The sequence below is a fragment of the Lynx canadensis genome, chromosome E2 (assembly GCF_007474595.2).
Source record: "Lynx canadensis isolate LIC74 chromosome E2, mLynCan4.pri.v2, whole genome shotgun sequence".
NCBI classification, from domain to species: Eukaryota; Metazoa; Chordata; class Mammalia; order Carnivora; family Felidae; genus Lynx; species Lynx canadensis.
Window position 1 is genome coordinate 51,888,728 of NC_044317.1, and position 26,313 is coordinate 51,915,040.

General features: G+C 59.5%; 1 protein-coding gene and 1 long non-coding RNA gene across 4 annotated transcripts; one reads left to right on the plus strand and one right to left on the minus strand.

Moving 5' to 3' along the window:
* Window positions 1-25,129, plus strand: DHX34 (DExH-box helicase 34). Of its 3 annotated transcripts, none has more exons than XM_030297873.1 (17): window positions 1-92; window positions 4,754-5,682; window positions 6,933-7,244; window positions 8,678-8,932; window positions 10,006-10,108; window positions 11,320-11,537; window positions 13,500-13,674; window positions 15,367-15,560; window positions 16,236-16,337; window positions 17,379-17,603; window positions 17,793-17,960; window positions 18,349-18,466; window positions 20,329-20,435; window positions 22,563-23,021; window positions 23,659-23,835; window positions 24,069-24,207; window positions 24,868-25,129. In XM_030297873.1, exons 2-17 carry the CDS (start codon window positions 4,981-4,983, stop codon window positions 24,999-25,001), a joined length of 3,588 nt encoding a protein of 1,195 aa, XP_030153733.1. In that variant the 5' UTR covers window positions 1-92; window positions 4,754-4,980; the 3' UTR covers window positions 25,002-25,129. The 3 variants fall into 3 exon arrangements, with proteins under 3 accessions (XP_030153733.1, XP_030153732.1, XP_030153734.1); XM_030297872.1 differs by lacking the exon at window positions 1-92 and adding an exon at window positions 137-596; XM_030297874.1 differs by lacking the exon at window positions 1-92 and adding an exon at window positions 139-596 and having other exon boundaries at window positions 22,563-22,853.
* Window positions 13,872-15,153, minus strand: LOC115502475. The gene is made up of 2 exons (XR_003965099.1): window positions 14,362-15,153; window positions 13,872-14,279 (listed from the first exon to the last, which is right to left on the minus strand). It is a non-coding gene; the product is annotated as an uncharacterized LOC115502475 (long non-coding RNA).
* Window positions 25,130-26,313: the final 1,184 nt, after the last annotated feature.

Here is a 26,313-nt window from a genome sequence, read left to right on the forward strand (position 1 = left end):
GAGGGGTGGTGGCGTGCGCAGGCGCAGAGCCGGCTTTGGGCGCGTGCGGGGCGCTGGGGACCGGAAGTTGGAGCGGCTGCGGCGGTTGTGAGGTGAGGGGGGTGGGGCGGCGGCGGTGGCGCGGGTCGGAGCAGGTTGGGGAGCTGGGGAGCGAGCCGAGGGGTCGGGAGGGAAATCCCAAGATGAGGAAGTGTGTTGGAGGAGCCAGAGCGGCCGGGAGAAGCGGACGGAGATGGAGCCTGCGCGCCCCGGCAGTGCCTGGGCCCCGGAGAGGCGCGAGACTGGAAGAAATGGGAGTCGCGAAAAGAAGCTTGGAGAAGCTGGGGGACCGAGAGACGGGGAGGTTGAGAGAGGACGGAAGCCGGAAACTGGAGAAATGGCGGCGGGGGGGGGGGGCGCGAGGAGCTGATGGGGTCCCCCAGAGCGCCTCGCGGAGACTGCAGAGAAAATGTGGTGGCACCGTGAACTTGGGGGGGGGGGAAGAGTAGGAAGATGGGCGTGGAAATTGGCGAACAGAGGCTCAGGAGGCGGGCAGTTCCCACGGAGGAGCAAGACACTGGTTGGCCTTCAAAATAAAAGTTATCTTAGCAGCCAAGGTGGGTTTTACTTGGGGGTAATGGAGAGTTGCAATTTGGGACAGGCCGGCTATAGCAAAAACCATGGAGAAGAGGGGCGAAGTGGGGAGGGGTTGCTTTGAATGAAAGTCCTTTGCTTTGGAGAAAGCAAGAATTCAGGGCGATGATGATTTCTCGTTGAGTTGCTGTGGTGGTGGATTTCTTTTTTAAAAAGTTTAAAGCATTAAAAAAATTCGAGAGAGCGAGAGCGGAAGCGGGGAGGGGACAGAGGGAGAGAGAGACTCATGGGGCTCTATCCCTTGACCCTGCGATCATGACCTGAGTGGAAATCAAGAGTCGGTCGCTCAACCCTCTGAGCCACCCAGGTGCCCGTGCGGCGGTGGATTTCTTGAAGGAGATGCCACTGACCCTGAACCTCCTCCCCCGTGGCGGCCGGTATTTGATGATTCTTTGCTGTCAACCATTCTCTCGGAGCCTATACTTGACAATTCTTCCAAGTGATTGACCTCGCGTCGTACCACCGGAGGGCTCCCCCATTCTTGGGGCCTCCCAGCTCCATCGCAGTGAGATGTCTCTTCATTAATTCACAAGACTGAGTCATGGGGAGAGACTGATACAGAGACGGAAGCAGTGGAAATAGAAACTGGCCAAGAGCTGGCAGAGGCACTGAGAGAGGGGAAGAGCCAGCTGAGGGAAAGAGCCGGAGGTGGGAAGTGAGTGAGACAGCCGCCCTAATGAGGGCAGACCCTCAAAGGGAGCCATGGGGGGGGGGGTGGAGAAATGGGACGCGATGGAGAGCTGGTTCCACTGGAAGACTAGAGTGCGAACGGAACTGGAACGACCGCGTCATGGTTAAACAGAACTGGGAAGACCGCGTCATGGTTAAAAATGGAGACATAAAGCCAGATGATGGAGAATCACACCGAGGAGATGAAGAGGAGTAAATGGGAGCCTGACTCCCTAGATTTTTTTTTTTTAAAGCTTCCTTAAGTTTTATTTGTTTTTTAATTTTTTTTTAACGTTTTTATTTATTTTTGTGACAGAGAGAGACAGAGCATGAATGGGGGAGGGGCAGAGAGAGAAGGAGACACAGAATCGGAAGCAGGCTCCAGGCTCTGAGCCATCAGCCCAGAGCCCGACGCGGGGCTCAAACTCACGGACTGTGAGATCGTGACCTGAGCCGAAGTCGGATGCTTAACCGACTGAGCCACCCAGGCGCCCCCTGACTCCCTAGATTTGAATTCCCCGTCGCACCACGTACTTAACCATCTTTGGTTCAGTACAACAGGGAGTGGCGATAGCACCTTCTTAACGTTGTGAGGGAAGCGTAGGTGCGTGGATGCTTGTCGTTGCACGTGTACGTATACGCAGGTGATTTAGAATGGTACCTGATACGGGAGCGAGTGCTAACTTGTTGAAGCGCCAGACAACTGGGAGGCAAAATATTAGGTGGAGAAATGGAGATGAAGAGATAGTCGTGATGGAGGGAGAGACAGTGATGGGAACCGAGAGAGACAAAAACGGAGCATCAGAGCTGACGACAAGGAGCAAACGAGAAAGGCAGATGGAGGAATGGAGAGGGTCAAATGGAGAAAGACGGTTGGGGAGAATGTCAGACCAGAAAATCAGAGAAACGAGAGACGGGACCAGACTTTGAAACAGAGGAAGAGGGTGCCTGGGTGGCTCCGTCGGTTAAGCGTCCGACTTCGGCTCACGTCATGATCTCACAGTTCGCGAGTTCAAGCCCCACAGCGGGCTCTGTGCTGACAGCTTGGAGCCTGGAACCTGCTTTAGAGTCTGTATCTCCCTCTCGCTGCCCTTCCCCCACTCGCACTCTGTCTCTCTCAAAAATAAAACTTTAAAAAAATTTTTTTAGTATTTAAAAAAAAATTTTTTTAACGTTTATTTATTTTTGAGACAGAGAGAGACAGAGCATGAACGGGGGAGGGGCAGAGACAGAGGGAGACACAGAATCGGAAACAGGCTCCAGGCTCCGAGCCATCAGCCCAGAGCCCGACGCGGGGCTCGAACTCCCGGACCGCGAGATCGTGACCTGGCTGAAGTCGGACGCTCAACCGACTGCGCCACCCAGGCGCCCCTTAAGATACTATTTTTTTTTTTCAACGTTTATTTATTTTTGGTACAGAGAGAGATAGAGCATGAACGGGGGAGGGGCAGAGAGAGAGTGGGACACAGAATCGGAAACAGGCTCCAGGCTCCGAGCCATCAGCCCAGAGCCTGACGCGGGGCTCGAACTCACAGACCGCGAGATCGTGACCTGGCTGAAGTCGGACGCTTAACCGACTGCGCCACCCAGGCGCCCCTTAAGATACTATTTTTAAGCAACCTCTCCACCCAATGTGGGGCTTGAACTCACAACCCCGAAATCCAGAGTCACCTGCTCCATCGGCTGAGAAGAGACGGGCGGTGGATTTCTTGAGAAGAGACCGCTTGAGAGCCATGGTTTGCGCTCTGTCGGGCCCCTGTGCACACAGGCAGTTTGCAGCCTCGGGGGAACGCGCTCCATTTCCTTCCCTGTCCTTTTCTGAGGATCACGGGCTCAGCGTCAGCAGCCTTCCAAGGCCTTTTCCTCTGACTACCTCCTCTACAAGTTGCATTCCCACTCTAGCACCACCCAGCCCGGGCGTTTACCAGAAAACAGGGTGCCCAGGCTGCTGTTCCCACGGGAGACCACTCTGCCAGCTCACAAGTGCTTCCTCAGTGGAAACCCCTTTCTGGCTCTAATAACTCCCATGGATGACCTGAGTGCCCCACGAGACCGCAGAGGTGGAATCTATTCCACGATGGCCCCAAGAGACTGAAGAGTAGGTGAAGGCATTGCTGATTCCGTACGAAAGTGGGATGTGGCCTCGAGTGTAGTTTTCCAGGTTTTAGGCCCCTGGTTGTTGCCGTTTTACCCTTGTTAGTCATCACGGGGAGAAACACTGGACTCGAATTCTAGTTACTGTTTCGCTCCTCCGTGCCTGGCTGGGCAATCAGTGCTACGATGTTGGGAAGACGCCATTATCCTCATTTTATAGACGAAGAAAACAGCCTCGCAAGTTAATTTGCCAGTGGTGACACATCTAATGATGCAGCCGAGATTCAAACCCGGATCTGCCTGACTCCAAAGCCTGTACCTAGGAGGCTTCAGAGCCTCTGAATCCATCGAAGGTCATAAACGATAAGAATCTGAGGGATGGACTTCAGAATATTGTACATACGAGGATATGCTGTGTACTATTAGGACTTAGGCAGCTGAGAGTCAGAAAACCAACTTGGAGCAAAGACATTTTCTTGTGTAGCTGGGAACTAGGTCTCCAGCACTAAATGATGCTGCCAACCTTCTCCCCTCTCCCTCTTCCACCTCTGTTTTGGTAGTTGCTCAGTGGCCATCCTGGTGTGTGCTTTGCCCACGCGCAGGCTTTTCTCTAGGATGGGTTTCTGGGAAAGCAGATAGATAACATGAGGGCTTTTCTCTGCTGGCAACCTAGTGTAAATTCCAGAGAAAGGCCGTGATTGGCTCTCCCCGGACTACATGTCCACACCTCGCACCAATCAACGGGTAAAGGATGAGTAGGGGCCCATGATTGGCCAGACCTTTGTTGCTTGCGCAATCAGTAGGGGTTCTCAGAGCTCTTGCCTAGGGGCGCCTGGGTGGCTCGGTCAGTTGAGCTTCCGACTTCAGCTCAGGTCATGATCTCATGGTTGGTGAGTTCGAGCCCCACATCAGGCTGGCTGCTGTCAGCACAGAGCCTCCTTCAGATCCTCTCTGTCCCCCCCCCCCCTCAGGCTCACACTCTCTCCTTCTCGCCCCCCCACAAAATAAATATTAAGAAAAGAAGTCTTGTCGTACTGTTTCCATTATACCCCAGCTTTCTTGTGTTACTGCCTCTCGTGACAGTCCCATGGCCTACAGTCCTTCAGATTTCAGGTCAGACGTCTCTGGGGACCCTTCCCTGACTCCCAGGCATGGTCAGGCAGCTCCTTTGGGCTCCCACAGCCCAGTCACCGGATTGTCTGGCGAAATGTCTGCCGTATGTGACCATGACCACATGTGAGGGCTCAGGATGACCTTACTCCTTACCATCCATCCTCCTCGTCCCGTGCTTACAAAACCGCAGCCTTTCAGGAATTGCTTCGAAAGACAAATGAGTGTCTTCTGTTCTCTCCTCCAGGTGCGCAGGGCCTGGAAGACCCAGAATGGACTTGTGTCTGTCGCACAGATCGCCGCAGGAGTCGTGAGGTGCCCTGTGTGTCACCAGTTGGACCCGGGGCCCATTGCCTGTCATCATCCTGTGCCACAGTGAGGAGCAAAATTGGCTTTTTGAAGAGAAGGTGGTTCCTCCTCGCGGGCACTGGGCTCTCACTGCAGCTTTGAGACCGCGTCGCGACTGCCCACCACATGCCTCCTCCCAGAACGAAGGAGGGCGGGGATGACCGAGGCCGACACTGGGATCCCAGTGAGGAGGACGCCTCTGAGAAATGGGACTGGAATTGTCCGGAGACCCGTCGCCTCTTCGAGGACGCCTTTTTCCGTGATGAGGATTATATACCCCAGGGTTCTGAGGAGCGCAAGAAGTTCTGGACCTTCTTTGAACGCTTACAGAGATTCCAGAACCTCAAGAGCACCAGGAAGGGGGACAAGGACCCTGGGCGTCCCAAGCACAGCATCCCGGCGCTGGCCGACCTGCCTCGCGCTTACGACCCCCGTTACCGCATCAACCTCTCGGTCCGGGGCCCCGACGCCCGGGGCTCTCGGGGGCTGGACAGACAGCCCCCGGAGAGGGTGTCCGAGTTCCGCCGAGCCCTTCTGCACTACCTGGACTTTGGCCAGAAGCAGGCGTTTGGACGACTGGCCAGACTGCAGAGGGAACGGGCGGCCCTCCCCATCGCCCAGTACGGGACCCGCATCCTGCAGACACTGAAGGAACACCAGGTGGTGGTGGTGGCGGGTGACACGGGCTGTGGCAAGTCCACCCAGGTGCCCCAGTACCTGCTGGCCGCCGGCTTCAGTCACGTGGCATGCACCCAGCCCCGGCGTATCGCCTGCATCTCCCTGGCCAAGCGCGTCAGCTTCGAGAGCCTCAGTCAGTATGGCTCACGGGTGAGTGGGACTTAAGCAGCTCTCCGGCCTTCCCAGTGTGACCCCGAGGCGCAGGGTGTTGCCCTTAGGGCAGTAGCGATAAAAGTTCCCAGAGCACTTAGCAATGATACCCTCTGGCTTAGCGGTGATTCTTCTAGAAATTGACCTTCTAGAAATTGATTCTTGTAGAAATTGATTAGCACAGAGCCTAATGTGGGGTTTGAACCGATAGGCTGCAAGATCACGACCTGATCCGAAACCAAATCAAATGCTCAACTGACTGAGCCACCTAGGCCTCTCTGTCATTTTTATTTTTATTTTTTAAGTAGGCCCCACACACCCAGCCTGGGGCTTGAACTCACAGCCCCAAGGTCAAGAGTCACATTCTCTATCAACTGAGCCAGCCAGGCACCCCTGTCCTTTTCTTTTTGCGGTTGGCACTCTTTGGGTTCTGTTTCAGGAATATTACTACTTTAAGGCCAGAAAGACATCCTATATTTTTACTTAAAGATGTTTACATTTAAAACCGTAACTTATCAGAAATTGATTGTGTGTGTGTATGCGCACGCACATGCAGGTGTGTGATGTGAGGTAGGGGTTAAGATCATTTCCTCTTACGGGGCGCCTGGGTGGCTCAGTGGTTAAGTGTCCGACTTTGGCTCGGGTCATGATCTCACGGTTCGTGGGTTCGAGCCCAGAGTCGGGCTCGTTGCTGACAGCTCTGAGCCTGGAGCCCATTTTGGATTCTGTGTCTCCCCCCCCGCCCCACCCCTCCCCTGCTTGCACTGTCTCTCAAAAAAAATAAAATATTAACACACACACATACACACAAAGATCATTTCCCCTCAGTACCACTTTTTAACTGTGTTTTGCCTTGGATGCGTGACCTCAGTTTCCCCATCGGTGAGGTGAGAAGAGTGGGTCTTGCTGCTTGTGGTGGCTGTGTGAAACACGTCCGGCGTTTCAAGTAGTTCCGGGCAGAGTGAGGACTCCTTGAAAGGTGAACTGTCACCATTACAGTCGACCAGTTAGTTGCGCACCCGGCCGTGTGCCAAATATGTGCACAGCACGTACTGTTCTCGCAGCGTCTCGGGGACAAAATGTCTCTGAGGGACGGAACTGCGCTCTCAAGGTCGGTGGCGCTAAGTGGCAGAGGTGGATCCAAACCCCAGCGTGTTGGGCTCCAGGGCCGGATCGGGGGCGGGTGTAAGCCGGCGGGGGGCTGGTCCCCAGGTCTGGGCTCCTCTCCTGATCACCGCTCCCGCCCCCAGGTCGGCTACCAGATCCGCTTTGAGAGCACACGGACGGCAGCCACCAAGATCGTGTTCCTGACGGTGGGGCTGCTCCTGAGGCAGATCCAGCGGGAGCCCCGCCTGCCCCAGTACCAGGTCCTGATCGTGGACGAAGTCCACGAACGCCACCTGCACAGCGACTTCCTCCTGGGCGTTCTCCGGCGCCTGCTGCCCGAGCGGCCTGACCTCAAGGTCATCCTCATGTCGGCCACCATCAACATCTCGCTCTTCTCCAGCTACTTCGGCGGGGCCCCCGTGGTGCAGGTGCCCGGGAGGCTGTTCCCCATCACGGTCAGTGCTGCCCCCACACCCCCCGGGCCTCCCACCTGGTCTCTGGCCAAGCCGGACACGTCCCTTCTCCCCTGGCCTGCGCAGACTCCCATCTCTCAGATAAGGACGGTCTTGCTCGCCCTCTGTCCCTTAAAGCTCCTATTTTCTGAGCACTTCCCATGTGCTGTGTAGGTGCTCAGGGCTTTGCTGCAGGAGACCCGGAAGTGTAAAGATCAGTGTTCGTTCCTCTCCTGTGACAGTCCTGCTGGTCCAGGCCGGCGGGCAGCTCTGTTCCATGCGGTCGTGCGGGGACCCGGGCTCCTCTCTCCTGCTCTGCCATCTCACGGCCGGGTTTTCTCCATCTCCCAGCAGCATCTTCCGCCCTGAACTTTGACCCCTTGGCTCGGCCTGTTGGCTGGGGCTCGCGGACGGGTGTCGTGGGCAGTCACAGGGAAGATGGTCACAGCTGACGTGGGTTGAGTGTGGGTCGTCCCCGCGGCCCCAGGGGCCCCTAACCACAGCCCCGGGAGTCCTGCGCCAGGGGCTTCTGCCCGTGAGGGTAGAACCGAGGCTCAGAGACGGGGAGCGTGCTCATAGACGCAGACAGCCTCTGTTAGCTCTTCCAGATCCCTTTTCCCTTCCCGCCTTTCTGTCTTGCCCAGAAGGGGACCCGTGTGGGTGGCACTCACGGAACGCCTCCCTTCTGGCATCCGGCTTCCCGTCGGCCCTTCAAGATGGTCTGCACCCGCTGTCTGTTTTGTGCTTTGGTAGTCACTCCTTCCTCTTGCACCGTTGGCCAAGAATTAGTGAGAGCTCTAGAGTTCTTAGCACAAGGACACTGTGGTTTTGGGTTCTAAATGCCCATCTGTCTGTCTTCCCAGCAGCCATAAAAATAGAGCGAGGATGCTCTCCAGGAAGTGATTTTTCTAGTTTTTTTAAATTTTTTAGTGTTTATTTTTTGAGAGAGAGAGAGAGAGCACAAGGGGGAGGGGGCAGAGAGAGGGAGACACAGAATCTGGAACAGGCTCCAGGCTCTGAGCTGTCAGCACAGAGCCCAACCCGGGGCTCGGACCCGCAGACCATGAGATCATGACCTGAGCTGAAGTTGGACGCTTCACCGACTGAGCCACCCAGGCGCCCCCATCTAGGGTTTTGATCCTGGCTCCACCCTTTGAAATTCTGATGCTGTTGAAGTTGCTCTCCAGACATAGTACATACACACCATGCGTAAAGCTCAGTTGATTTTCCCAAATCAGGTAACGTGGATGTCATGACCAGCACCCGGAAGCTTTCCGGTTACCTTGGTACTTTGTCCTTTTATGGCATCCTCAAACTGACCCGTTTGGGGGTGCGGCCTGCCCCCTGACCGATCCACGCCTTCCCCGGCGGCCCACGGTCGGCCCTTGCCGTGCGGGTGACCGGGTGCTCCCCTGCCCGGGGCCGTCTCCCTGCAGGTCGTGTACCAGCCACAGGAGGCCGAGCCGCCGGCGTCCAAGTCGGAGAAGCTGGACCCTCGGCCTTTCCTGAGGGTGCTGGAGGCCATCGACAATAAGTATCCGCCGGAGGAGCGGGGCGACCTCCTGGTCTTCCTGAGCGGCATGGCGGAGATCAGCGCGGTGCTGGAGGCGGCCCAGGCCTATGCCAGCCGCACTCAGCGCTGGGTGGTTCTGCCGCTGCACAGCGCCCTCTCCGTGGCCGACCAGGACAAGGTACCCCGTGTGGCCGGGCCGGGTGGGGTTTGACTCTGGGGCGGGGGGGAGGAGGAGGGTGTCGGGGATGTGATTCCACCATTGCAGGGCTGCGGGCCGCAGAGGGCGCTGCTCGCATCTTTCGTGGGGGCGGGCGGGGAGTATGTGCCAGGGTGAGCTTCCGCGGGAGGCTCCGGAGCTGAGCTTTGGAAGACCGGGAGGATTTGGGGTAGAAGAGGGAGGAAGACAGTCTGGGGCGGGGGCGGGGGTGGACCAGGGCGTAGAGTTTCATCTCTGGCACACACACTCAGTTCCACCACTATAGTAGGAAAGCAGCCGTAGACTGCAGGCGAGGCTGTGCTGTGTTAACACTTGACTTACAAAAACAGGCAGGAGGCTGGATCTGACCCCCAGGCCTACCTAGTTGCTGACCTCTCTTGACTACTGTGCTTGACTGTCCCTTGGGCCCAAGAGAAGGGCTTGTGCAAAGGGCCTGTGGTGGGTGAGGGAAAGGCAGGGCTGCTGTGAGACCACCTGCAGGGTGGCCGGGGTCCAGGCTGTGATGGGGAAGGCAGGCTGGTTGGGACTGAGATGCGGGCAGGCCTAGACCCCAGGGCCCGGAAGACCCAGCGTGGTGCCTGGGCTTTGCCCTGAGTACACCCGGGAGCCATGGGAGGGTTCTGAGCAAGGTGGGGAGCAACGCCAGTTTGCTTTAGCAGATCCCTCTGCTCTATATGATCAGAGACCGGGGAGGAGGCCGGAGCAGGACCTGGGTGGGAAAGAAGGGCCTGGGCCAGGGCAGTGCTGCGGGTTTGGGGAGAGGGGATTGGATTTCAGAAATGTTGGAGATGTGCAGGTGTGGCTGGAGGGGGGATAGGAGAAGGGGAGCCAGGACAGCCTAGGTTTCTGACCCACGTGGGCGGTGGGGACTCGGGGAGGAGGGAGGCCTTCCCTGCTTCCGAGGCTACTTTAGATATTGTAGGTGGGTGTGAAGTGCCCGTGGGCCCAACCAGGAGGTGTCAAGAGGCCCCTGGACACACGGGTCAGGAAGGGCTGAGCTGGTCTCGGATGTCACCTCCTCGCCTTTCCCGCAGGTGTTCGATGTGGCCCCCCCTGGGGTTCGGAAATGCATCCTCTCCACCAACATCGCTGAGACCTCAGTCACCATTGATGGGATCCGCTTCGTAGTAGATTCTGGTAAGGGCTGCTCCCTGCCACCGTCCCTGGGCCCTAGAGAGAATTGTGGGGTTTGGAGACGTGCAGAGGTAGTGAGGGACCTCCAGACCAAAGCAGGGAGTGGGCTGTGGGGCAGTGGCAACATCGTCATCTTCTCAGACGTTCCAAACTTGTCCCTGCCTCGGGGCCTTTGCACTTACTGTCGTCTCTGCCGAGAGCCATCTTTCTCCACATATCTGCAAGGCTCACTTCCTCCTCATTGCAGGGCCTGCGTGAATGTCTCCCCATCAGAGAGGCGCACCTTGTCCACTTCTGTGATCTCCCTTTCCTCCTGCCGCTGTTGCTTCCCCTGCAAGGCCTTGATTTTCTTCAGAGTATGGGCATTATATTTTATGCCTGTTGATCTATTTATTTTCTGTCTTCCCAACTGGACTGTTCTTTGGGAAGTCAGAGTAGCATAGCAGTGAGGAGACACTGAAGCCAGCCTGGCTGTGTGACCAAGGTCGCGTCACTGACACTAAGTTAGTCAGTTTGCTTGTTTGTAAAATATGCAATAATAGCAGAGTCTCCTTCGGGTTGTAAGGATTAGAATTTAAACATTTAAAAACATTTTTCGACGTTTATTTATTCTTGAGAAAGACTGCTCGAGTGCGAGCAGGGGAGGGGCAGAGAGAGAGAGAGGGAGAGAGAATCCCAAGCGGGCTCTGTGCCGTCAGCACAGAGCCCAGCGCTGGGCTCGAACCCACAAACCGTGAGATCATGACCTGAGCCGAAATCAAGAGTCGGACGCTCAACTGGCTGAGCCACCCAGGCGCCCCTAAAAACGTTCGTTAAACATTGACATGCCGTTGCTTTTAAGGTGCGTCCCACTTTCAGAGACAGAGAAAGTGGGAAAAGTCAGTCTTCGAATTGATGAACTGTGTCCTGTTCGGCCCCGTGAGCCCAGGGACTTTGTTCACAGCTGCGCCCAGTACAGTGCCCGGCTCGTTGCAGGAGCTTAATACTAACGGTTGGATGGCCGGGCTCCCGAGCACACAGAGGCTGCGAAAGTTAAGAGACGTGTGAATGAGGACACGAAAGAATAGATCAACAACACGTCAGGGTCAAGGCCAGAATGAGCTCCTGGTTGGCGTTAATGGAATAAAGGAGGAAGCCGGGGTGTCCGGGAGTGAGCGGCGAGGCGGCGGGCCCGCGTGGCCGCTGCCCACGGTGTCCCGTCTGTCCCCGCCCAGGGAAGGTGAAGGAGATGGGCTACGACCCACAGGCCAAGTTGCAGCGGCTGCAGGAATTCTGGATCAGCCAGGCCAGTGCCGAGCAGCGGAAGGGCCGGGCGGGCCGCACGGGCCCCGGCGTCTGCTTCCGCCTCTACGCTGAATCGGACTACGACGCCTTCGCCCCCTACCCCGTCCCGGAGATTCGGAGGGTGGCCCTCGACGCGCTGGTGCTGCAGGTGAGGCGTGGTGCCGGGAGGAGCCCGGGAGGACCTGGGACAGGACCAGTCCCAGGGTTTCAGGGCCAGGAAGGGCAGAGCAGGGCAGGGCCGGCCTGGCCGGGCCACGGAGGGAAGCTCATCCTTCCCAAGTGTCAGATCCCATGTCGGGGGGACGGTTGTTCCCCAGATCCACGGGCTCGTGGGAGAGACCTCGTGACTCCATCAGAATGCTTTCAGCTGTAACAGAAAACCCATCAAGAGGTGGCTTTTAAAACTGGGGTTTCTCCGCATATTTTGTCCAGACTCTTACCTCATCAGTTAGCTTTGATTGGATTAGGCTGCTGGGCCCAACAGGCCCACTCACATAGCGGCCAGTGCCGCAGAGCCGGCGAGGGAGCGCGGGAGGGTTTGAGGGCCAGGTCCCTCCACCCGCCTTGCCCTGGTTAGCGCTCGGTCCTGTGGCTACACCTCCCCCCAGCGGAGCCTGGCCAGTGTGGGTTCTGTGGTCCGGCAGAAGAGGAAAAGCGGAGCGAGCCGGGGAGGGCGGATGGCTTCCCCAGCAGGCCCCCGGGGCGGAAGTGGCCAGTGGCACAGACCAGCCCCTCTTCCTATGCATAATGCACTCTGATAGTCTCTTTTTGATTTCATTTTTTAAATTTTATTATTTATTTTTGAGAAAGACAGAGAGGGTGTGAGCAGGGGAGGGGCAGAGAGAGAGAGGGAGAATCTCAAACAGGATCCACACTGTCAACACAGAGCCCGACACGGGGCTCAAACCCATGGAACTGTGAGACCGTGACCTGAGCCGAAGTCGGAAGCTTAACCAACCGAGCCACCTAAGCACACTGTGGGTCTCATTTAAACAAAAGAAGAAAAAAATTTTTTTTAACATTTATTCATTTTTGAGAGGGAGAGAGACAGGGCACGAGCAGGGGAGGGGCCAAGAGAGAGGGAGACACAGAATCCGAAGCAGGTTCCAAGCTCCGAGCTGTCAGCACAGAGCCCGACGTGGGGCTCGAACCCACGAGCCGTGAGATCATGACCTGAGCTGAAGTCAGACACTTCGCCGGCTGAGCCCCCCAGGCACCCCTGATTTAGGGGGCTTTTAAATGAGCATTGGGTGTTCTCCCAGGCACGATCAAGGTTTCAAGAGCAGGGAGGGAGGGGGGCCGGCTGGTTGCCGGGTGGGTGGCCCAAGCTTGTGCCTCCCCCTGGAAGAGGCCTAGGAGAGTAGGTCACCTCTCGGGGAGGCTGGCCGAGCCCCCGGGCCCTCTGAGCTTTCCCCGTGCTCTCTCGCGGCCACGTGAGCCCCCCACGCCAGCCTTTCCTTCATCTGCTCCAGGGAGTAGCTGATTGTTTACACCTCGCCAGACCCGGCGACGGGTGGGTGTTGTGCTTCAGTCTCTGGGCCACTGAATTAATCAGGGTTCTTTGGTCCAAAGTGAGAGAAACCCAGCTCAAACTACCAGAAGCAGGAAAGGGGATTTCACGAGGTGGTGTGTCCATCGTGGGGCGCGGTCTGGCTTAGGAACGATTAAGGACTCCTCTACCCGCTGTCTCGGGCTCGTCTCCAGGGAAAAATGGTCCAGCAGCTCTGGGCTTCCACACCGACCCGTCACAACCAGAGAGGATGCCCCGACTTCTGTCTCCCAGCGTCGGATGGCAGAATCCCAGGGAGGATCCTGATAGGGCCTGCTCAGATCACGTCCTCCTTCCTTTGCCGGTTGCCATGTCGAGGGGCTGAGAAACCAAGAGGGGCCTAGCTTAGGTCATGTGGCTTGCTCCGTGGCCGGGGTCTGGGAGAAGAGGTGCTGGGTAGACAGACAGACAGACAGTGGTCCTTCTCCCCTGCTTCTGTGTGATGGGCCTTGACATTAGGAGTTTTAAGGCATTAGGAGCTTGTGATCCGTGAGCCCCCTGCCGGTGCTCCATAGCGGCTCCCGAGTTCCCCATTCCTGGGGGACTGGATTGTCATTCCAGATGAAAAGCATGTGCGTGGGGGACCCGCGAACCTTCCCCTTCATCGAGCCTCCGCCACCAGCCAGCCTGGAAACGGCCATCCTCTACCTCCGGGACCAGGGGGCCCTGGACAGCTCAGAGGCCCTCACCCCTATCGGCTCTCTGCTGGCCCAGCTTCCGGTGGATGTGGTGATCGGTGAGGACTTCCTTTAGGGGTGACCACACGGGGCCCCGGGAGTGGCTGCGGGGACCGTTCACTCTCTGGGTGACTCATAGGCAAATCCGTTCTCTCACTGGGCCCCGTCCATTCATTCACAAGTCTCCCTGCCGGGGACCGTTCTGGGCGCTGCGGGTACAGCAGTCAACAGAGAGGCACCTCTCCTCCGCACAGCCTGTCCCCAGCTCCACCCTGGCGCCCCCCCCTCGGTGTCGTAAGGATGTCAAAACCTCCTGCCTCTTCTTGCTCATTCCTGAGTCATCCCTGCCCTTTCTGAGAAGCTCGCTGACCGAGGTGCGTTCTGGTCTGATTCTCCTGACTCGAGACTTTCTAGATGATCTGTGTGGCCCACAGAATATTCCCAGCTGAGCACGACTGTTTGTGGCACCATTTCCAGGCCCGATGCCCAACAGAACTCTCTGCCTGTGTCAATGTCGTTAAAACCCCCACCAGTACCACACCCTGGAGCCGCGGTGGCGATGGCAGGCTGCGTGCTACCGACCCCGAGGACCCCTTGTGGTTGGGAAGGTGGTTCTTTTCATTTGTTGTAGAAGGAGACAGGGCGAGAGCAGGGAGAATCGGATCTGAGAAGAAAAAGAACATTCTGTGAGCATTGGCTGTATGTCAGTGAAAGGGTTTACGGGCCTTCTGTCATTTCATGCTCACCCGGTGAAGGGAGGGCCTCCTGTCACCCCCTCTGTACAGAGGAGGAAGTTGACGCTTGGCCAGGGACAGAGATAGATGCTCCGGGGCCCGGAACAGGCAAACGATAGAGCCTGGATTTGATCACTCGCTCACCCAGGGTCACGCAGTTGGCAGAGCTGGGAGGCGCTCCCCAGCCAAGCTGACACTGTCGGTCCCCAAGCCCTGTGGGGCAGGAGGCGCCAATGACCCAGTGCTGGGCGGTCCCGGCCCCGACGGCTCAGTCACCGTTGTCACTCTGTGCCGGTCGGAGCTCCGCGTGTTTCACAGGAAAAGCACATTACATCCTCCCAGCAGGCAGGTGGGCTGGGCCCATTTCCCAGACAGGGAAACGGAGGCACAGAGAAGTAGAGGGACTCATCTGAGGGACAGAGCTACAGGGTTCTGGGACAGCCTCGTCCTATTGCCCAACTTCAGTTTACGAGGCTAGACGTACAACAGGAACTTTCCAGAAAGGCAGCCAAGGAGAATGGTGAGGATGAGTCAGACGCATGATACGCAGGCCACTGACTGTGGGGCCAGACCGGGGAAGGGCTCGGTTCCTGTTGAGGAGCGCTGGCCGATAGGAACGGCTTTTCACCTCGTTGGAGTCACGTTCTAGAGAGAGGAGAGGGATACCGTGGCGGGGCACGGGGAGTGCCGGGAAGGGAAATAAAGCCAGGAAGGGGGGGTGGGGAGTCCGTTGTAGGGAGGAGAGCCGGGCAGGCGGTGGCACTAACAGCAGCCACCCCTTTGTGCCCGCCTCATGCCCCAGGAGGCGGGAATTGGGTTACCTCCAACCTACACGTGGGGAAACTGAGGCCTTGCCCAAGCTCATGTGACCGTGGAGTGCAGCGTGTGGACTTGATTCTGTCTGTCTGGCTCCCAAGGCCCTTTGTGGGCAAGGTGGAGGGAAGCTGGGGCAGGGTGTCCCGGGGCCCAGGAGGCTCAGCTCAGGGTCCCTCCCATCTCCCACCCCCGGCCCCCCAGGGAAGATGCTGATCCTTGGTTCCATGTTCCACCTGGCGGAGCCCGTGCTCACCATCGCGGCTGCCCTCAGTGTCCAGTCGCCCTTTACCCGCAGCGCCCAGAGCAACCCCGAGGGTGCGGCCGCGCGGCGGCCCCTGGACAGTGACCACGGTGACCCCTTCACGCTCTTCAATGTCTTCAACACCTGGGTGCAGGTGAGGCCGGGGGTGGGGTCACCCCTGTCTGTGTCATTCTTCACGGAGTCGGGGGAGGCCCTCCACGCCAGGGAGGGCCACGGAGCCCTCTGCAGACTGGACGGGCCCCCGTGTCCACCATTCATTCCCGTGGGTGTGGGGCCTGGCCTTGAGGGGAGGCTGGGGTTTCTAAAACAATGAACAGACCCACTGCTGACTGGAGAAAGTCCACACCCTTGGGTGGCACCTGTATATCCAGCACGTGCTCCCCGAGCCCCTGTTCTGGGCCTGGCCCTGTGCTGGGCAGTGCTGGGGACCCAGCGGTGGCTAAAACCGCCTGGCTCTGCTCTCCTGGGTCTCACAGGTCAGCGCAGGGAGGCAGACCTGGCCCCAGACAGTGACCACTCAGAATGGGCCGTGATGGGGAGTCCAAAGGGCCGAGAGAGCCCAGAGGGGATGTCTGACCCGGTGTGGTCTGGGAGGGCTTCCTGTAGGAGGGGGCAGGGGGGGCTGAGAGCTGGAAGAAGGAGGAGAGCAGGTGTCCTTGAGGGAGGCCTGACAGATCTCCACCTGCCTCATACTCTCCCAGGGGGCTGGTGTCTGGGCCCGTGCTGGGGGTGTCTGGGCGGTGGGTCAGCCCCTGCACCCTCCCCCAGCTGGATAGGCCCAGACGCCCTGGTTTCTGACCTGCACCAGGTGAAATCCGAACGGAGCAGGAGCTCACGCAAGTGGTGCCGCCACCGGTGCATAGAGGAGCATCGGCTGTACGAGATGGCCAACGTACGGCGCCAGTTCAAGGTGAGGCTCAGGACCGGGGGAGGGTTGGGTGGGGGCCGGCAACAAACCTGGCGGGGCCGGGGGAAGGGTGCAGAGTGAGCACGTGTGAGCGTGCTCCGTGGCACAGCCTCTCTTCTCTGACGGGGCGGAGTCCCGCCCTGCACCCCGCCCCCACCTCCCCCGCCATCAGACACTCAGATGTGGGGTGGCCTGGGCGGGTCTAAGGGGTAGAAATCCAGGAGGGCTTCCTGGAGGAGTGGCCAGGGTCGGGGGTCACACGCTCCCTCCTCGTATGGAACTTGGCCATCTAGAGCGGGGGGGGGGGGGGGTGGGGGGGGGTGGGGGAGGCCCAGCTTGCCACACAGGCTGAGCTCTGGGAGGCCGCGTGGGGGGATGGGCGGGGCACCAGCTCCGGCGTGGACGTCCCGGCGGCAGATACCAGTGCCACGCGGCTCAGGGCCTCCACTGTCATGAGGAAAGGGGGACAATGACAGCTGTCCTGTGAGGATTAAGTGGGTTAAGACACGTAGAGCGTTTAGAACAGGGCCTGGCGCACAGGTGCCACGCGAGCCTTTGCCACGTTTACTCCGTGGTCCCGCAGCCTGCCTGTGTCGCGACTGTTCCACGGGCACCTCGCCGTGCCTTTCGGTGGGCGTGCAGGTGCCGCGGGGGAAAGTCAAGTAAGACTCGCCGGCGTGACGCGCTCCTTGCGGTTGAACTTGGGCACGTCGAGGCCCGGAGCGGGTGGTCACCCGACTGGGGCCTGCCATGCAATTTCAGGAGTCCCCCTGTTGGGGACCGCTGACGTTCTGACCATTCTCAGCATCTGCCAGCATCACTGGCTTTCCAGAGCAGCGGTTCCGCTTTCGTGGGCACGCAGACCCCGAGAGCGTAGCAGAGGGCGGGGGTCCTCGTCTCTCTCTGTCACACGTGCACGCGACGTCCGCGTCCTCCGAAACGGAGGGGCCGGCGAGTGGCGGGCCCCAGGCCGGAACCCGCGTCCGGGTCCAGCGCCCACCGGCCCGCCCCGCGTCGCTCACCCGGGGGCCCCGCCGCCCCCAGGAGCTGCTGGAGGACCACGGGCTACTGGCCAGGGCCCGGGCCCCGAAGCCGGGGGACAGCTACAGCCGGCCGCGGCAGCGCCGGGAGCGCCGGGCACTGTACCGGCTGAAGCGCCGGCACGAGGAGGGCGGGGGACACAGGCGCAAGGTGCTGCGGCTGCAGGAGGACCCGGGCGGCTGCTCCAGCGAAGAGGACCCGGGGGCCGGCGACAGCGTGGACATCCAGGTGGGCGCCGGGGGCCTGTTCTGGAGCCTGGGGCGGCAGGCAGGGCGGACTCGAGCAGAGGGGGGCCCTGCCCTCCCCTCCGGAGCCAGGGTCTCGCGGACGGGAGCGGGCCACGTAGCCTTGTACGAGCCGCGTGGGTGTCGGGATGGGGCCCCCAGGAACCCGCCTTCCCCCGCGTTCCCGCCACAGGATGTGAAGTTTAAGCTGCGGCACAGCCTGGATCAGCTGCAGGCGGCCTCGGCCCAGGACCTGACGCGGGACCAGGTGGCCCTGCTCAAGCTGGTGCTGGGCCGGGGCCTCTACCCCCAGCTTGCGGTCCCGGACCCGTTCAACAGCAGCCGCAAGGACTCGGACCAGGTGGGCCTCCGCCTGCTCGCCGGCCCCGCGTGGGTTTTGTCATTCAGCAGGCCCTCCCTGCCCCGCTCCGCGCCGGGGACTCAGAGATACGGAAACGGTCCCGGCCCTGCCCTCGTGGGCTCCAGGCCAGCGTGTGGGGGCAGATCTGTGCCTGGACGCGTGACCCAGGGTGCTTGCGGTCGGGATCGGGGGACGTGGGGGGGGGGGGGGGGGGGGGAGGATCTGGCCAGCCTGGGCTGCAGTCAGGGAAAGCTTCCTGGAGGAGGGGACTTCGAGGGGAGACGCGGATGGGGGAATCTGGCAAAGAGCTGGAGGGAGAAGGGTTCTGGGCGGTGGAGAGTAGGTCCGAGGGCCTCTGTCGCCTGGCGTCTGCCTTTGGCCCCTCCAGATTTTCCACACCCAGTCCAAGCAGGGCACCGTGCCGCACCCCACTTCCGTCTTTGCCAGCAGTCCGGAGGTTCTGCACGCGCAGGAGCAAGAGGCCGGGGGCGGTGAAGGGAGCCGAGGTACCGTGAGTCTGGGCGGGGAGGGGGAGACCCTTTGGGATGTGAGGAGTGGAGACGGTGACGTCAGGGTGCCCCTCGCTACCTGGGGTTACCCCCTTTCTCCCCCGACATTCTGCCTTCGCTGGGGCTGTTGTCACAGGACCTGCAGGCATGGAGGTCCCAAGAGCCAGACCTCGCTGGGTGACCTTGGCCAGTCCGCTGCCAACACTGAGCCCCGCCCTCCCCACGGAGGGGTGGGGTGGGGAGGGGGTGGCCGATGGGGGTCTGAGGCCACTCCCCAGGCCAGAGCTTTTAGTGAGTAGGCGGCACCTGTCCTCTGAGCTCTGTGTTCTCCCGGCTCGGTCCTGCCCAGGGGTTTCCCTCAGGCCCTGTGGGCACAGGGGCAGCATTCTGGCATTCAGCCCCAGGAGCCGCCTCAGCGAGGCTTCAGCCAGGCCGGGCGGGGACCCTCCAGAACGTTTGGTGTGGAACGTGCGCTCTCCCGATGGCCGTGGTATAGCCGCGCGCTCTGTGTGAACTCTGGGGCACAACCCATCTCTCTCCTTGTCTGTGAAGAAAGTACCATACGGTATCACAACATGCTAACCTGGAAAGGTCAGGGTTAGAACGGGACGCATCTAAGGTAGAATTTGCAACTTGTCTCTTAAGCCTTTAACTGCTTGTAAATCTCTGGTCCCTTAACCCTCTTCCTGCTCCATTGTTGTTCTCCTTTGATTTTTAATTTTGAAAATCCAGATGTCACACAGGTAGAGTAGGACGAGCCCTCAGTACCTTCATCCAGCCTCTGTAGCCGCCGTCTGGCCACCTGTGTCTACATCACCTCACTTTTTTCTTTTCTTTTTAAAAAATTTTTAAAAATGTTTATTTATTTTTGGGACAGAGAGAGACAGAGCCTGAGCAGGGGAGGGGCAGAGAGAGAGGGAGACACAGAATCGGAAGCAGGCTCCAGGCTCTGAGCTGTCAGCGCAGAGCCCGACGCGGGGCTCGAACCCACGGACCGCGAGATCGTGACCTGGGCCGAAGTCGGACGCTTAACCGACTGAGCCACCCAGGTGCCCCTCGCTTTTTTCTTTTTGCTGGAGCATTGTACAGCAGATCCCAGACATCATATCATTTAGAAATGACTAAAATAATGACTGATTTTTTGCAGTATTACGATGCCACTGTCACTCCTAATGAAATTGACGGTATTTCTTTAAAAAACAAAAAAACTAAAACAAAAAAACCCTAGTATTTCTTAACATCGAATAACGCGTAGTGAAAGTCATATTCATTATGACAAAGTATTTGCCAATAAGTCACAGACACTTTATACACATGAGCGTATATTTTTTTTAAAGAGTTAAGTGTCCAACCCTTGGTTTTGGCTCAGGTCATGAGCTCACGGTTCGTGGGTTCAAGTCCCACACTGGGCTCTGTGCTGACGGCATGGAGCCTGCTTGGGATTCTCTCTCCCCTCTTGTCTCTGCCCCTCCCCGCTCGGGCTCTCTTTCTCTCCTTCTCTAAATAAATAAATAAACTTTTTTTTTTTTAAAGTTTGTTTATTTTTGAGAGACAGAGCAGGAGAGGGGAGAGAAACAGGGAGACAGAGAATCCCAAGCGGGCTCCACACTGTCACCACAGGGCCCGACGCGGGGCTCGATCCCACGAACCGTGCGATCATGACTGAGCCAAGGTCCAGAGTCGGACGCTTAACGGGCTGAGCCCCCAGGCGCCCTGCGTGAATGTGTGTTTTATACGGGTGTGTAAATGCCCCGGTGGGACCAGCAGCCCCTGGGGAACGGGCCAGTGCAGGGGTGGGGGGCTGTGGGTGGGACATCCGGTGGCAGGGGCGCCCTGAGCTGTCGTCCTGACCGTTCCAGACGACAAGGACAAGCTGAGCAGCAGGCACCAGCTCCTCACCTTCGTCTCCCTGCTGGAGACCAACAAGGCCTACCTGGTGAACTGCGTCCGCATCCCCGCGCTCCAGGTGCGTCCCAGCCCCACGCGCCCCAGCTCCCGGGTTCGATGACCGTGTCCCCAGGGCAGGAGGCTGGGATGGGCCTGCAGAGCCGCCTTCCCCCAGCCGGCTCTGCATTCCTGTGCTGGGTAAATACTTGCCGAGCGCCTGCTGTGTGTCGGGAGCGTCGAAGGCACTGGCATGACGGCGGTGAACAAGACGAGCCCAGTCCTTGCTCTCCCAGAGCGCACACCCGGCAGGGCAGGGTGGCAGTAAGGACTGTAAAGCATTGCATGCTTTACATGTTAGCGGGTGAGAAGTACTTGGGGAAAATGAGAAGAATGGGGTAAGGGGATTGGGGAGGGGCGGGGTGAGGGTGGGGGACAGGCTGTTGTACGAAAAAAGGTGAGCAGGGTGGGCCTCGCTGAGAAGGTGCTATTGAACCAAGACCTGGAAGAAGGGAGGGAAGGAGCCACGGGATGCTTCGGGAGAAGAGTGTCTTACAGGGAACAGCGAGTGCAAAGGCCCTGAGGCCCACACATATGCGCCAGGCCCAGGGAACAGCTGGAACAGCGTTGGTGAAGGGGAGAATGGCTGGAGATGGGATCAGAGAGAGGAGGTCAGAGAAGTAGGGGAGACTGGAGCCCCCACCCCGGGGGAAGGTTCAGACAGAGCTGGATCAGAGTCTGCCAGGCAGAAGCGGGGAGCCCAGCAGGGAAGTGACTGCAGTCATCCAGGCGGGAGGGGGTGGCCGCGGAGGACATGCTTAGGTTGCAGATAGGTTCGTGTGTGTGTGCGTCTGCAGCCAGGAAGTGAGAGTCCTGCCAGCCTTAGCGGCCACACCTCGTGAGTTCTGCGTGCCACCCTGTGGTTCTAGGCCAGCCGTGATTCTCACTTTATGGGGGAGATGAGGCTCAGGGGGCGAGGGGGGCATGTCGCTTGCCTGAGCCACACAGCGAGCAGGCGGCCGAGCCAGAGCTCCAGGGCCGCGCGACATGCCTCCCGTGCCCCCCAGATGGGCGTCCCCGTTCCCAGGACCCCTCGCTTCGATCCCAGGGAATGTAGAGGGAAGGGAGAAACCCTTCAGGCTCCCCGAGCCTCAGGGGATTTTGTGGGCACTGCGATTTCCACCCACCCCGTGAGAGCTGACTCTGACCTGCCCAGTTGTGTATTCGCTCAGACGTTTCTTGAGCGAGTGCCTCGCACCAGGTGCCGATTACTGTTCTAGGTGCTGGGGGTTCAGTTGTGATCAGAATCCGCAAAACTGCCTGTGTCCATGGGGCGCCTGTATGAGTGGGGGAGGCAGACAACAAACAGAAACACAAATAAATAGAAACCATGACACCAGATTCTCCTATCCGCGCCAGAAAGAAAGAACAAAGCGGTAAGGGGACAGGGTGGTGGCAGTTAGCGGACTTCTGGGAGGAAGCAAACATTTACTGGCTGCGATGCTGCCTGGCCATTGTCTCTCCTCTGTACGATTGGTTTCTTTCTTTCTTCGTTTCTTTCTTTCTTTCTTTCTTTCTTTCTTTCTTTCTTTCTTTCTTTCTTTCTTTCTTTTCTTCTTTTCTTCCTCTTTCTTTCTTTATTTCTTCTTTCCTTCCTTTCTTAATGCTAATTTATTTTTGAGAGAGCGAGCATGAGTGGGGGAGGGGCAGAGAGATTGGGGTCAGAGGATCCAAAACAGGCTCCGTGCTGACAGCAGAGAGCCCGACACGGGGCTCGAACTCACAGACTGCGAGATCATGACCTGAGCCGAAGTCGAGCGCTTAACCGACTGAGCCACCCAGCCGCCCTGTTTATATGTTTTGAGGATAAAGCTCATGTAGGATGACACGTGCACACGGCAGGTACGCTGATGAGTGTGGACAGAGGCATCCACGCGTGTAAGCTCAGCCCAGCGGACACGCGCTTTCCCTCAGCCGTCTGCCTCCGACGCGGGATGGCAGTCCTGACTCCTTAGAACGAATGGCAGTTTCCGCTTTGGTCTTGGTGCGGCGGTTTTTCCAAGCAGACCGCCTGCTCCGTGGGGGCGGGGACTCTTGTCTCACTCACAGCCGAACCCGGAAGGGGGCCTGGCACAGAGTAGGCGAGCGGTAATGTGTTTGCTGCGAGGGTGGACGCCCACTGTCTGTCTTCCGGTCCTCTCGCTTCCAGTCTCTCTTGCTGTTCAGCCGGTCCCTGGACACCAACGGTGACTGCTCGCGCCTGGTGGCTGACGGCTGGCTGGAGCTCCAGCTTGCGGACAGTGAGAGTGCCGTCCGGCTTCTGGCGGCTTCCGTGCGGCTCCGTGCCCGCTGGGAAAGTGCCCTGGACCGGCAGCTGGCGCGTCAGGCCCAGCAGCGGCGGCCGGAGGTGGACCAAGAAGAGGAGGAGGAGGAGGATCCGGTCGCCCGCAAGGAGGTGGCCGACCTGAGCAGGGAGCTGCTGAAGTTCACGGCCTCCAAGGTACCTGCCCCGCCCACCCCCGGGTGGCCACGCCCCACCTTGGCCAGAGGGGTGCCCGCCGCAGGGATCCGGAGTCCAGAAGGCCTGGCTTCTAGCTCGCCAAGGGGTCGCACATTTGCGGGTTTCCAAACCAGACAAGTTGAGGACGAGCCCAAGGTCACACAGCTGGTAAGGGGTGGGGCCCGGATTTGACCCCAGGAGCCTGGCTCCGCTGTTCACCCCTGCAGGTCCCTCCTTCCCAATTCATCAACACAGGTTTACGCTGTGTGTGTTGCCCCTCGTTAGCGGTTAAGGGTGTGCAGGACGTGCAGGTTAAGGGTGTGCAGGGAAGCTGTCCGTAGCTGTCTGTCCACAGAGGAGCGTGGGAAGAATCGGGCAGAGCAGATTTGAGTTCAGTTCCCCACCCCTTAAGCCGGGAGTCGCGAATCGCTCCTGAGTCTACCCTGTGTGGATGGGGTGGAGACGACGGTGTGAACCAGGGTGACTTCCTGGAGGCGCCGCAGGCCCAGTGAGCCAGGGCGAGGGGAACAGACCGGCGTTCCGGTGAGGACGGGCAAGGTGGCCGGATGGAAGGTCTGGCTGTGGTCCCACAAGTGACAGGGAGCGCAGGAGGGGCCCGGGGCATTGGGGCATGTTTTAGACAAGCCCCTGGTCCGGAGTGTCTGAGACCCTGTTGCGATTGGGCTAAGCAGTTGGCCCCGTAACTGAACCGTCCAGGGTCAGATTTCAGGTACGGCTGGATCCAGGTGCCCTAACAACGTCTCCCTGGGTCTGTCACCCCTCTGTCCTGTCTTTCCTTCCCCAGGTCCCCTACAGCCTCCGGCGGCTCACGGGGCTGGAAGTCCAGAACCTCTATGTGGGACCCCAGACCATCACAGCCATGCCCAGTCTTCCTGGCCTCTTTGGTAGCTCTGCCTTGTCCCCTCACCCCACCAAAGGGGGCTACGCAGTCACTGACTTCCTCACCTACAACTGCCTCACGGTAAGCGTGGACCCCACCTTGGCCCCTCACCGCCCCACCCCCCAGCCCCCGAAGATGGGATTCAAGGGAGTCCCTGCCTCCCCACCAGCCACGCCCCCACTTGGTGCAAGGATGCGCTTTCAGGACGAGGCCTGCCAACCCCGGGGTGGGGGCGAGGGTTCCGGGTCGGGTCCCAGGCTGGTGGCGGCCAGCTGGGCAAGGGGCCGAGTCCCGACGCGGCCTTCCTGCCTCAGAGCGACACGGACCTGTACAGCGACTGTCTCCGCACCTTCTGGACCTGCCCCCACTGCGGCCTGCACGTGCCCCTGACGCCCTTGGAGCGCATTGCGCACGAGAACACTTGCCCCGAAGCCCCACAGGACGGTCCCCCAGGTGAGGACGGGGGGGGGGCCGGGACACCCATCCACCCGCCCCACGGCCGTTTCCCGTGGGCCCAGGCGTTCGTTCACTGGACATCTGGGGACCGGTGACTGTAGTCCTGGTCGGTGCCACATACAGGCTTTGTCCCAGAGACCCCGAGCCCGGGACAGGGAGGGTCTGGAACGCTCTTCCTCATTTCTTTGTGTCCGTCTCTTTTCAGTCCCTGTGGTGCCGACCCTGGTCTGCCTCTTTCTGTTCCTCTGTCCCTCGCCGCTGTGTCTCTTGCCCTTTTCTCTGTCCAGCTGTCTCTGTCTCGGCCACACCCACCCTGTTGTCACCCCAGGGGATGCCGCAGCAGGCGGACCCCGACACCGTGTCTGCCGCATGCACCACACACGGGGCTGGTCGGGGAGAGGGCGGAGGGGCCCCATGGTCACCACCCCAGGGCTCTGTCTGTCTCAGCCACCCCGTGGGACACAGAGTTCAGGCTTGCCTGTGTGTGTATTAATTGAGGAAGGCTTCCCTCAGGAGGCAGAGCCAGATTCCCCAGAGCCCGGGATGGCGGTGGGGGGGCGGGGGGAAGCCTGAGCCCTGTGGGTGCCTGGGATTTGGGTGGGGAGCGCTCGGCAGAGCCCCCCCCCCCCCGACAGCCTCCCTCCCCCTCTCTCTCAGGGGCTGAGGAGGCCGCCCCCGAGCCCCTCCAGAAGGCGTCCGTCCTGCAGAAGCCCTACCACTGCGCGGCCTGCCAGAAGGACTTCCTGTTCACACCCACGGAGGTTCTGCGGCACCGGCGGCAGCACGTGTGAGCCTGGGGCCCCAGGGACCCTGGGACTCCCGCCCGAACCCGCGGCCTCGGCTCCGAGCCACAGGGTCTGGCCCAGCCCGGCCAGGAGGGGTGCGCATACGTGAATAAAGTCTCCTGTGCTGACTCTGACCTTGGAGCCTGCTCCCGCCCGTCCGTCTGGAAAGTGGCAGCTGCCCTGGTCGTCCCCTGGGTCGCTCTGGCTCTCCTCCCTCCCGCTGCCTCGGGCCCTCTGAGGCATCCTGGGGCAGGTGCGGGCGGGTAAGACCCAGCAGGGCCTCCGGATCCCAGGTAGAGGACCTTGGCCTCCCCACGGCTGCTGCTCTCCCCTGGCCCCACGGCCCGGCTTTTTCTCAGACCAGGGAGGCCTGCGTGTCCGTCCGCACGTCCGTCGCTTTGAGAGCTGGGCCGGGGGTGGCGGTGTCGGTGTTGACGTGGGCCCGCGCGTCCCGCACGGTCCCCGGGGCCATTCCTGCTGCGGGGGGTCCATGGCCGTTCTCCCTCGTCCCCTGGGACCCCCAGCCCCACCCTGCCACACACATGAGAACGATTGGGAAATGCGGTGAACCACTTGATGCTGGTAAATCCCGCGGCTCCGTTGAAAGGGAGAAACGTCTTGAAGGGCGCAGACTGCCGGGGTGCCTGGGGGCTCAGCCGGTTGAGCGTCCGACTTTGGCTCAGGTCATGGTCTTGCGGTCCTTGAGTTCGGGCCCTGCATCAGGCTGTGTGCTGACAGCTCAGAGCCTGGAGCCTGCTTCAGATTCTGTGTCTCCTTCTCTGCCCCCAACTCCTCTCTCTCTCTCTCTCTCTCTCTCTCTCTCTCTCTCTCTCTCAAAAATAAATAGACAGTAAAAACATTTTTTAAAAAGAAAAGCAAACTAGGGCATCCTGTACAAACACAGCCACCAAATCCTCGGTAAAAGTTTAGCGACTCCTACTCAGCGGTTTATAGAAAGCACAGTAAAGCACATCCTGGCCAAGTGGGGTTTGTTCTAGGAATGCAGCGTCGATTTAACACTTGAAAAACAATCAGTGTGATTCACCACGGTAAAAAACAAGTGCACGGGACAAATTTCAGCACCCTGTGCCCTCGTCCCGCCCCGGAGTGTAAGAGCAATGCACGAGCAATGCACGCTTGTGGGGGGCAGGGGTCAGAGCCTAAATAGAAGCCGCTGCAGGTGTTTTAAGCAGGAAGAGATTTAACACAGTGGTGGGGATGATTGGGTATTTATAACACCGTGGGAGGCTGGAGCCGCGGATCTGGGCCGCGTGCTCCGGAGTGACACCCAGGACGACAGCACAGAACCCTCCGAGGC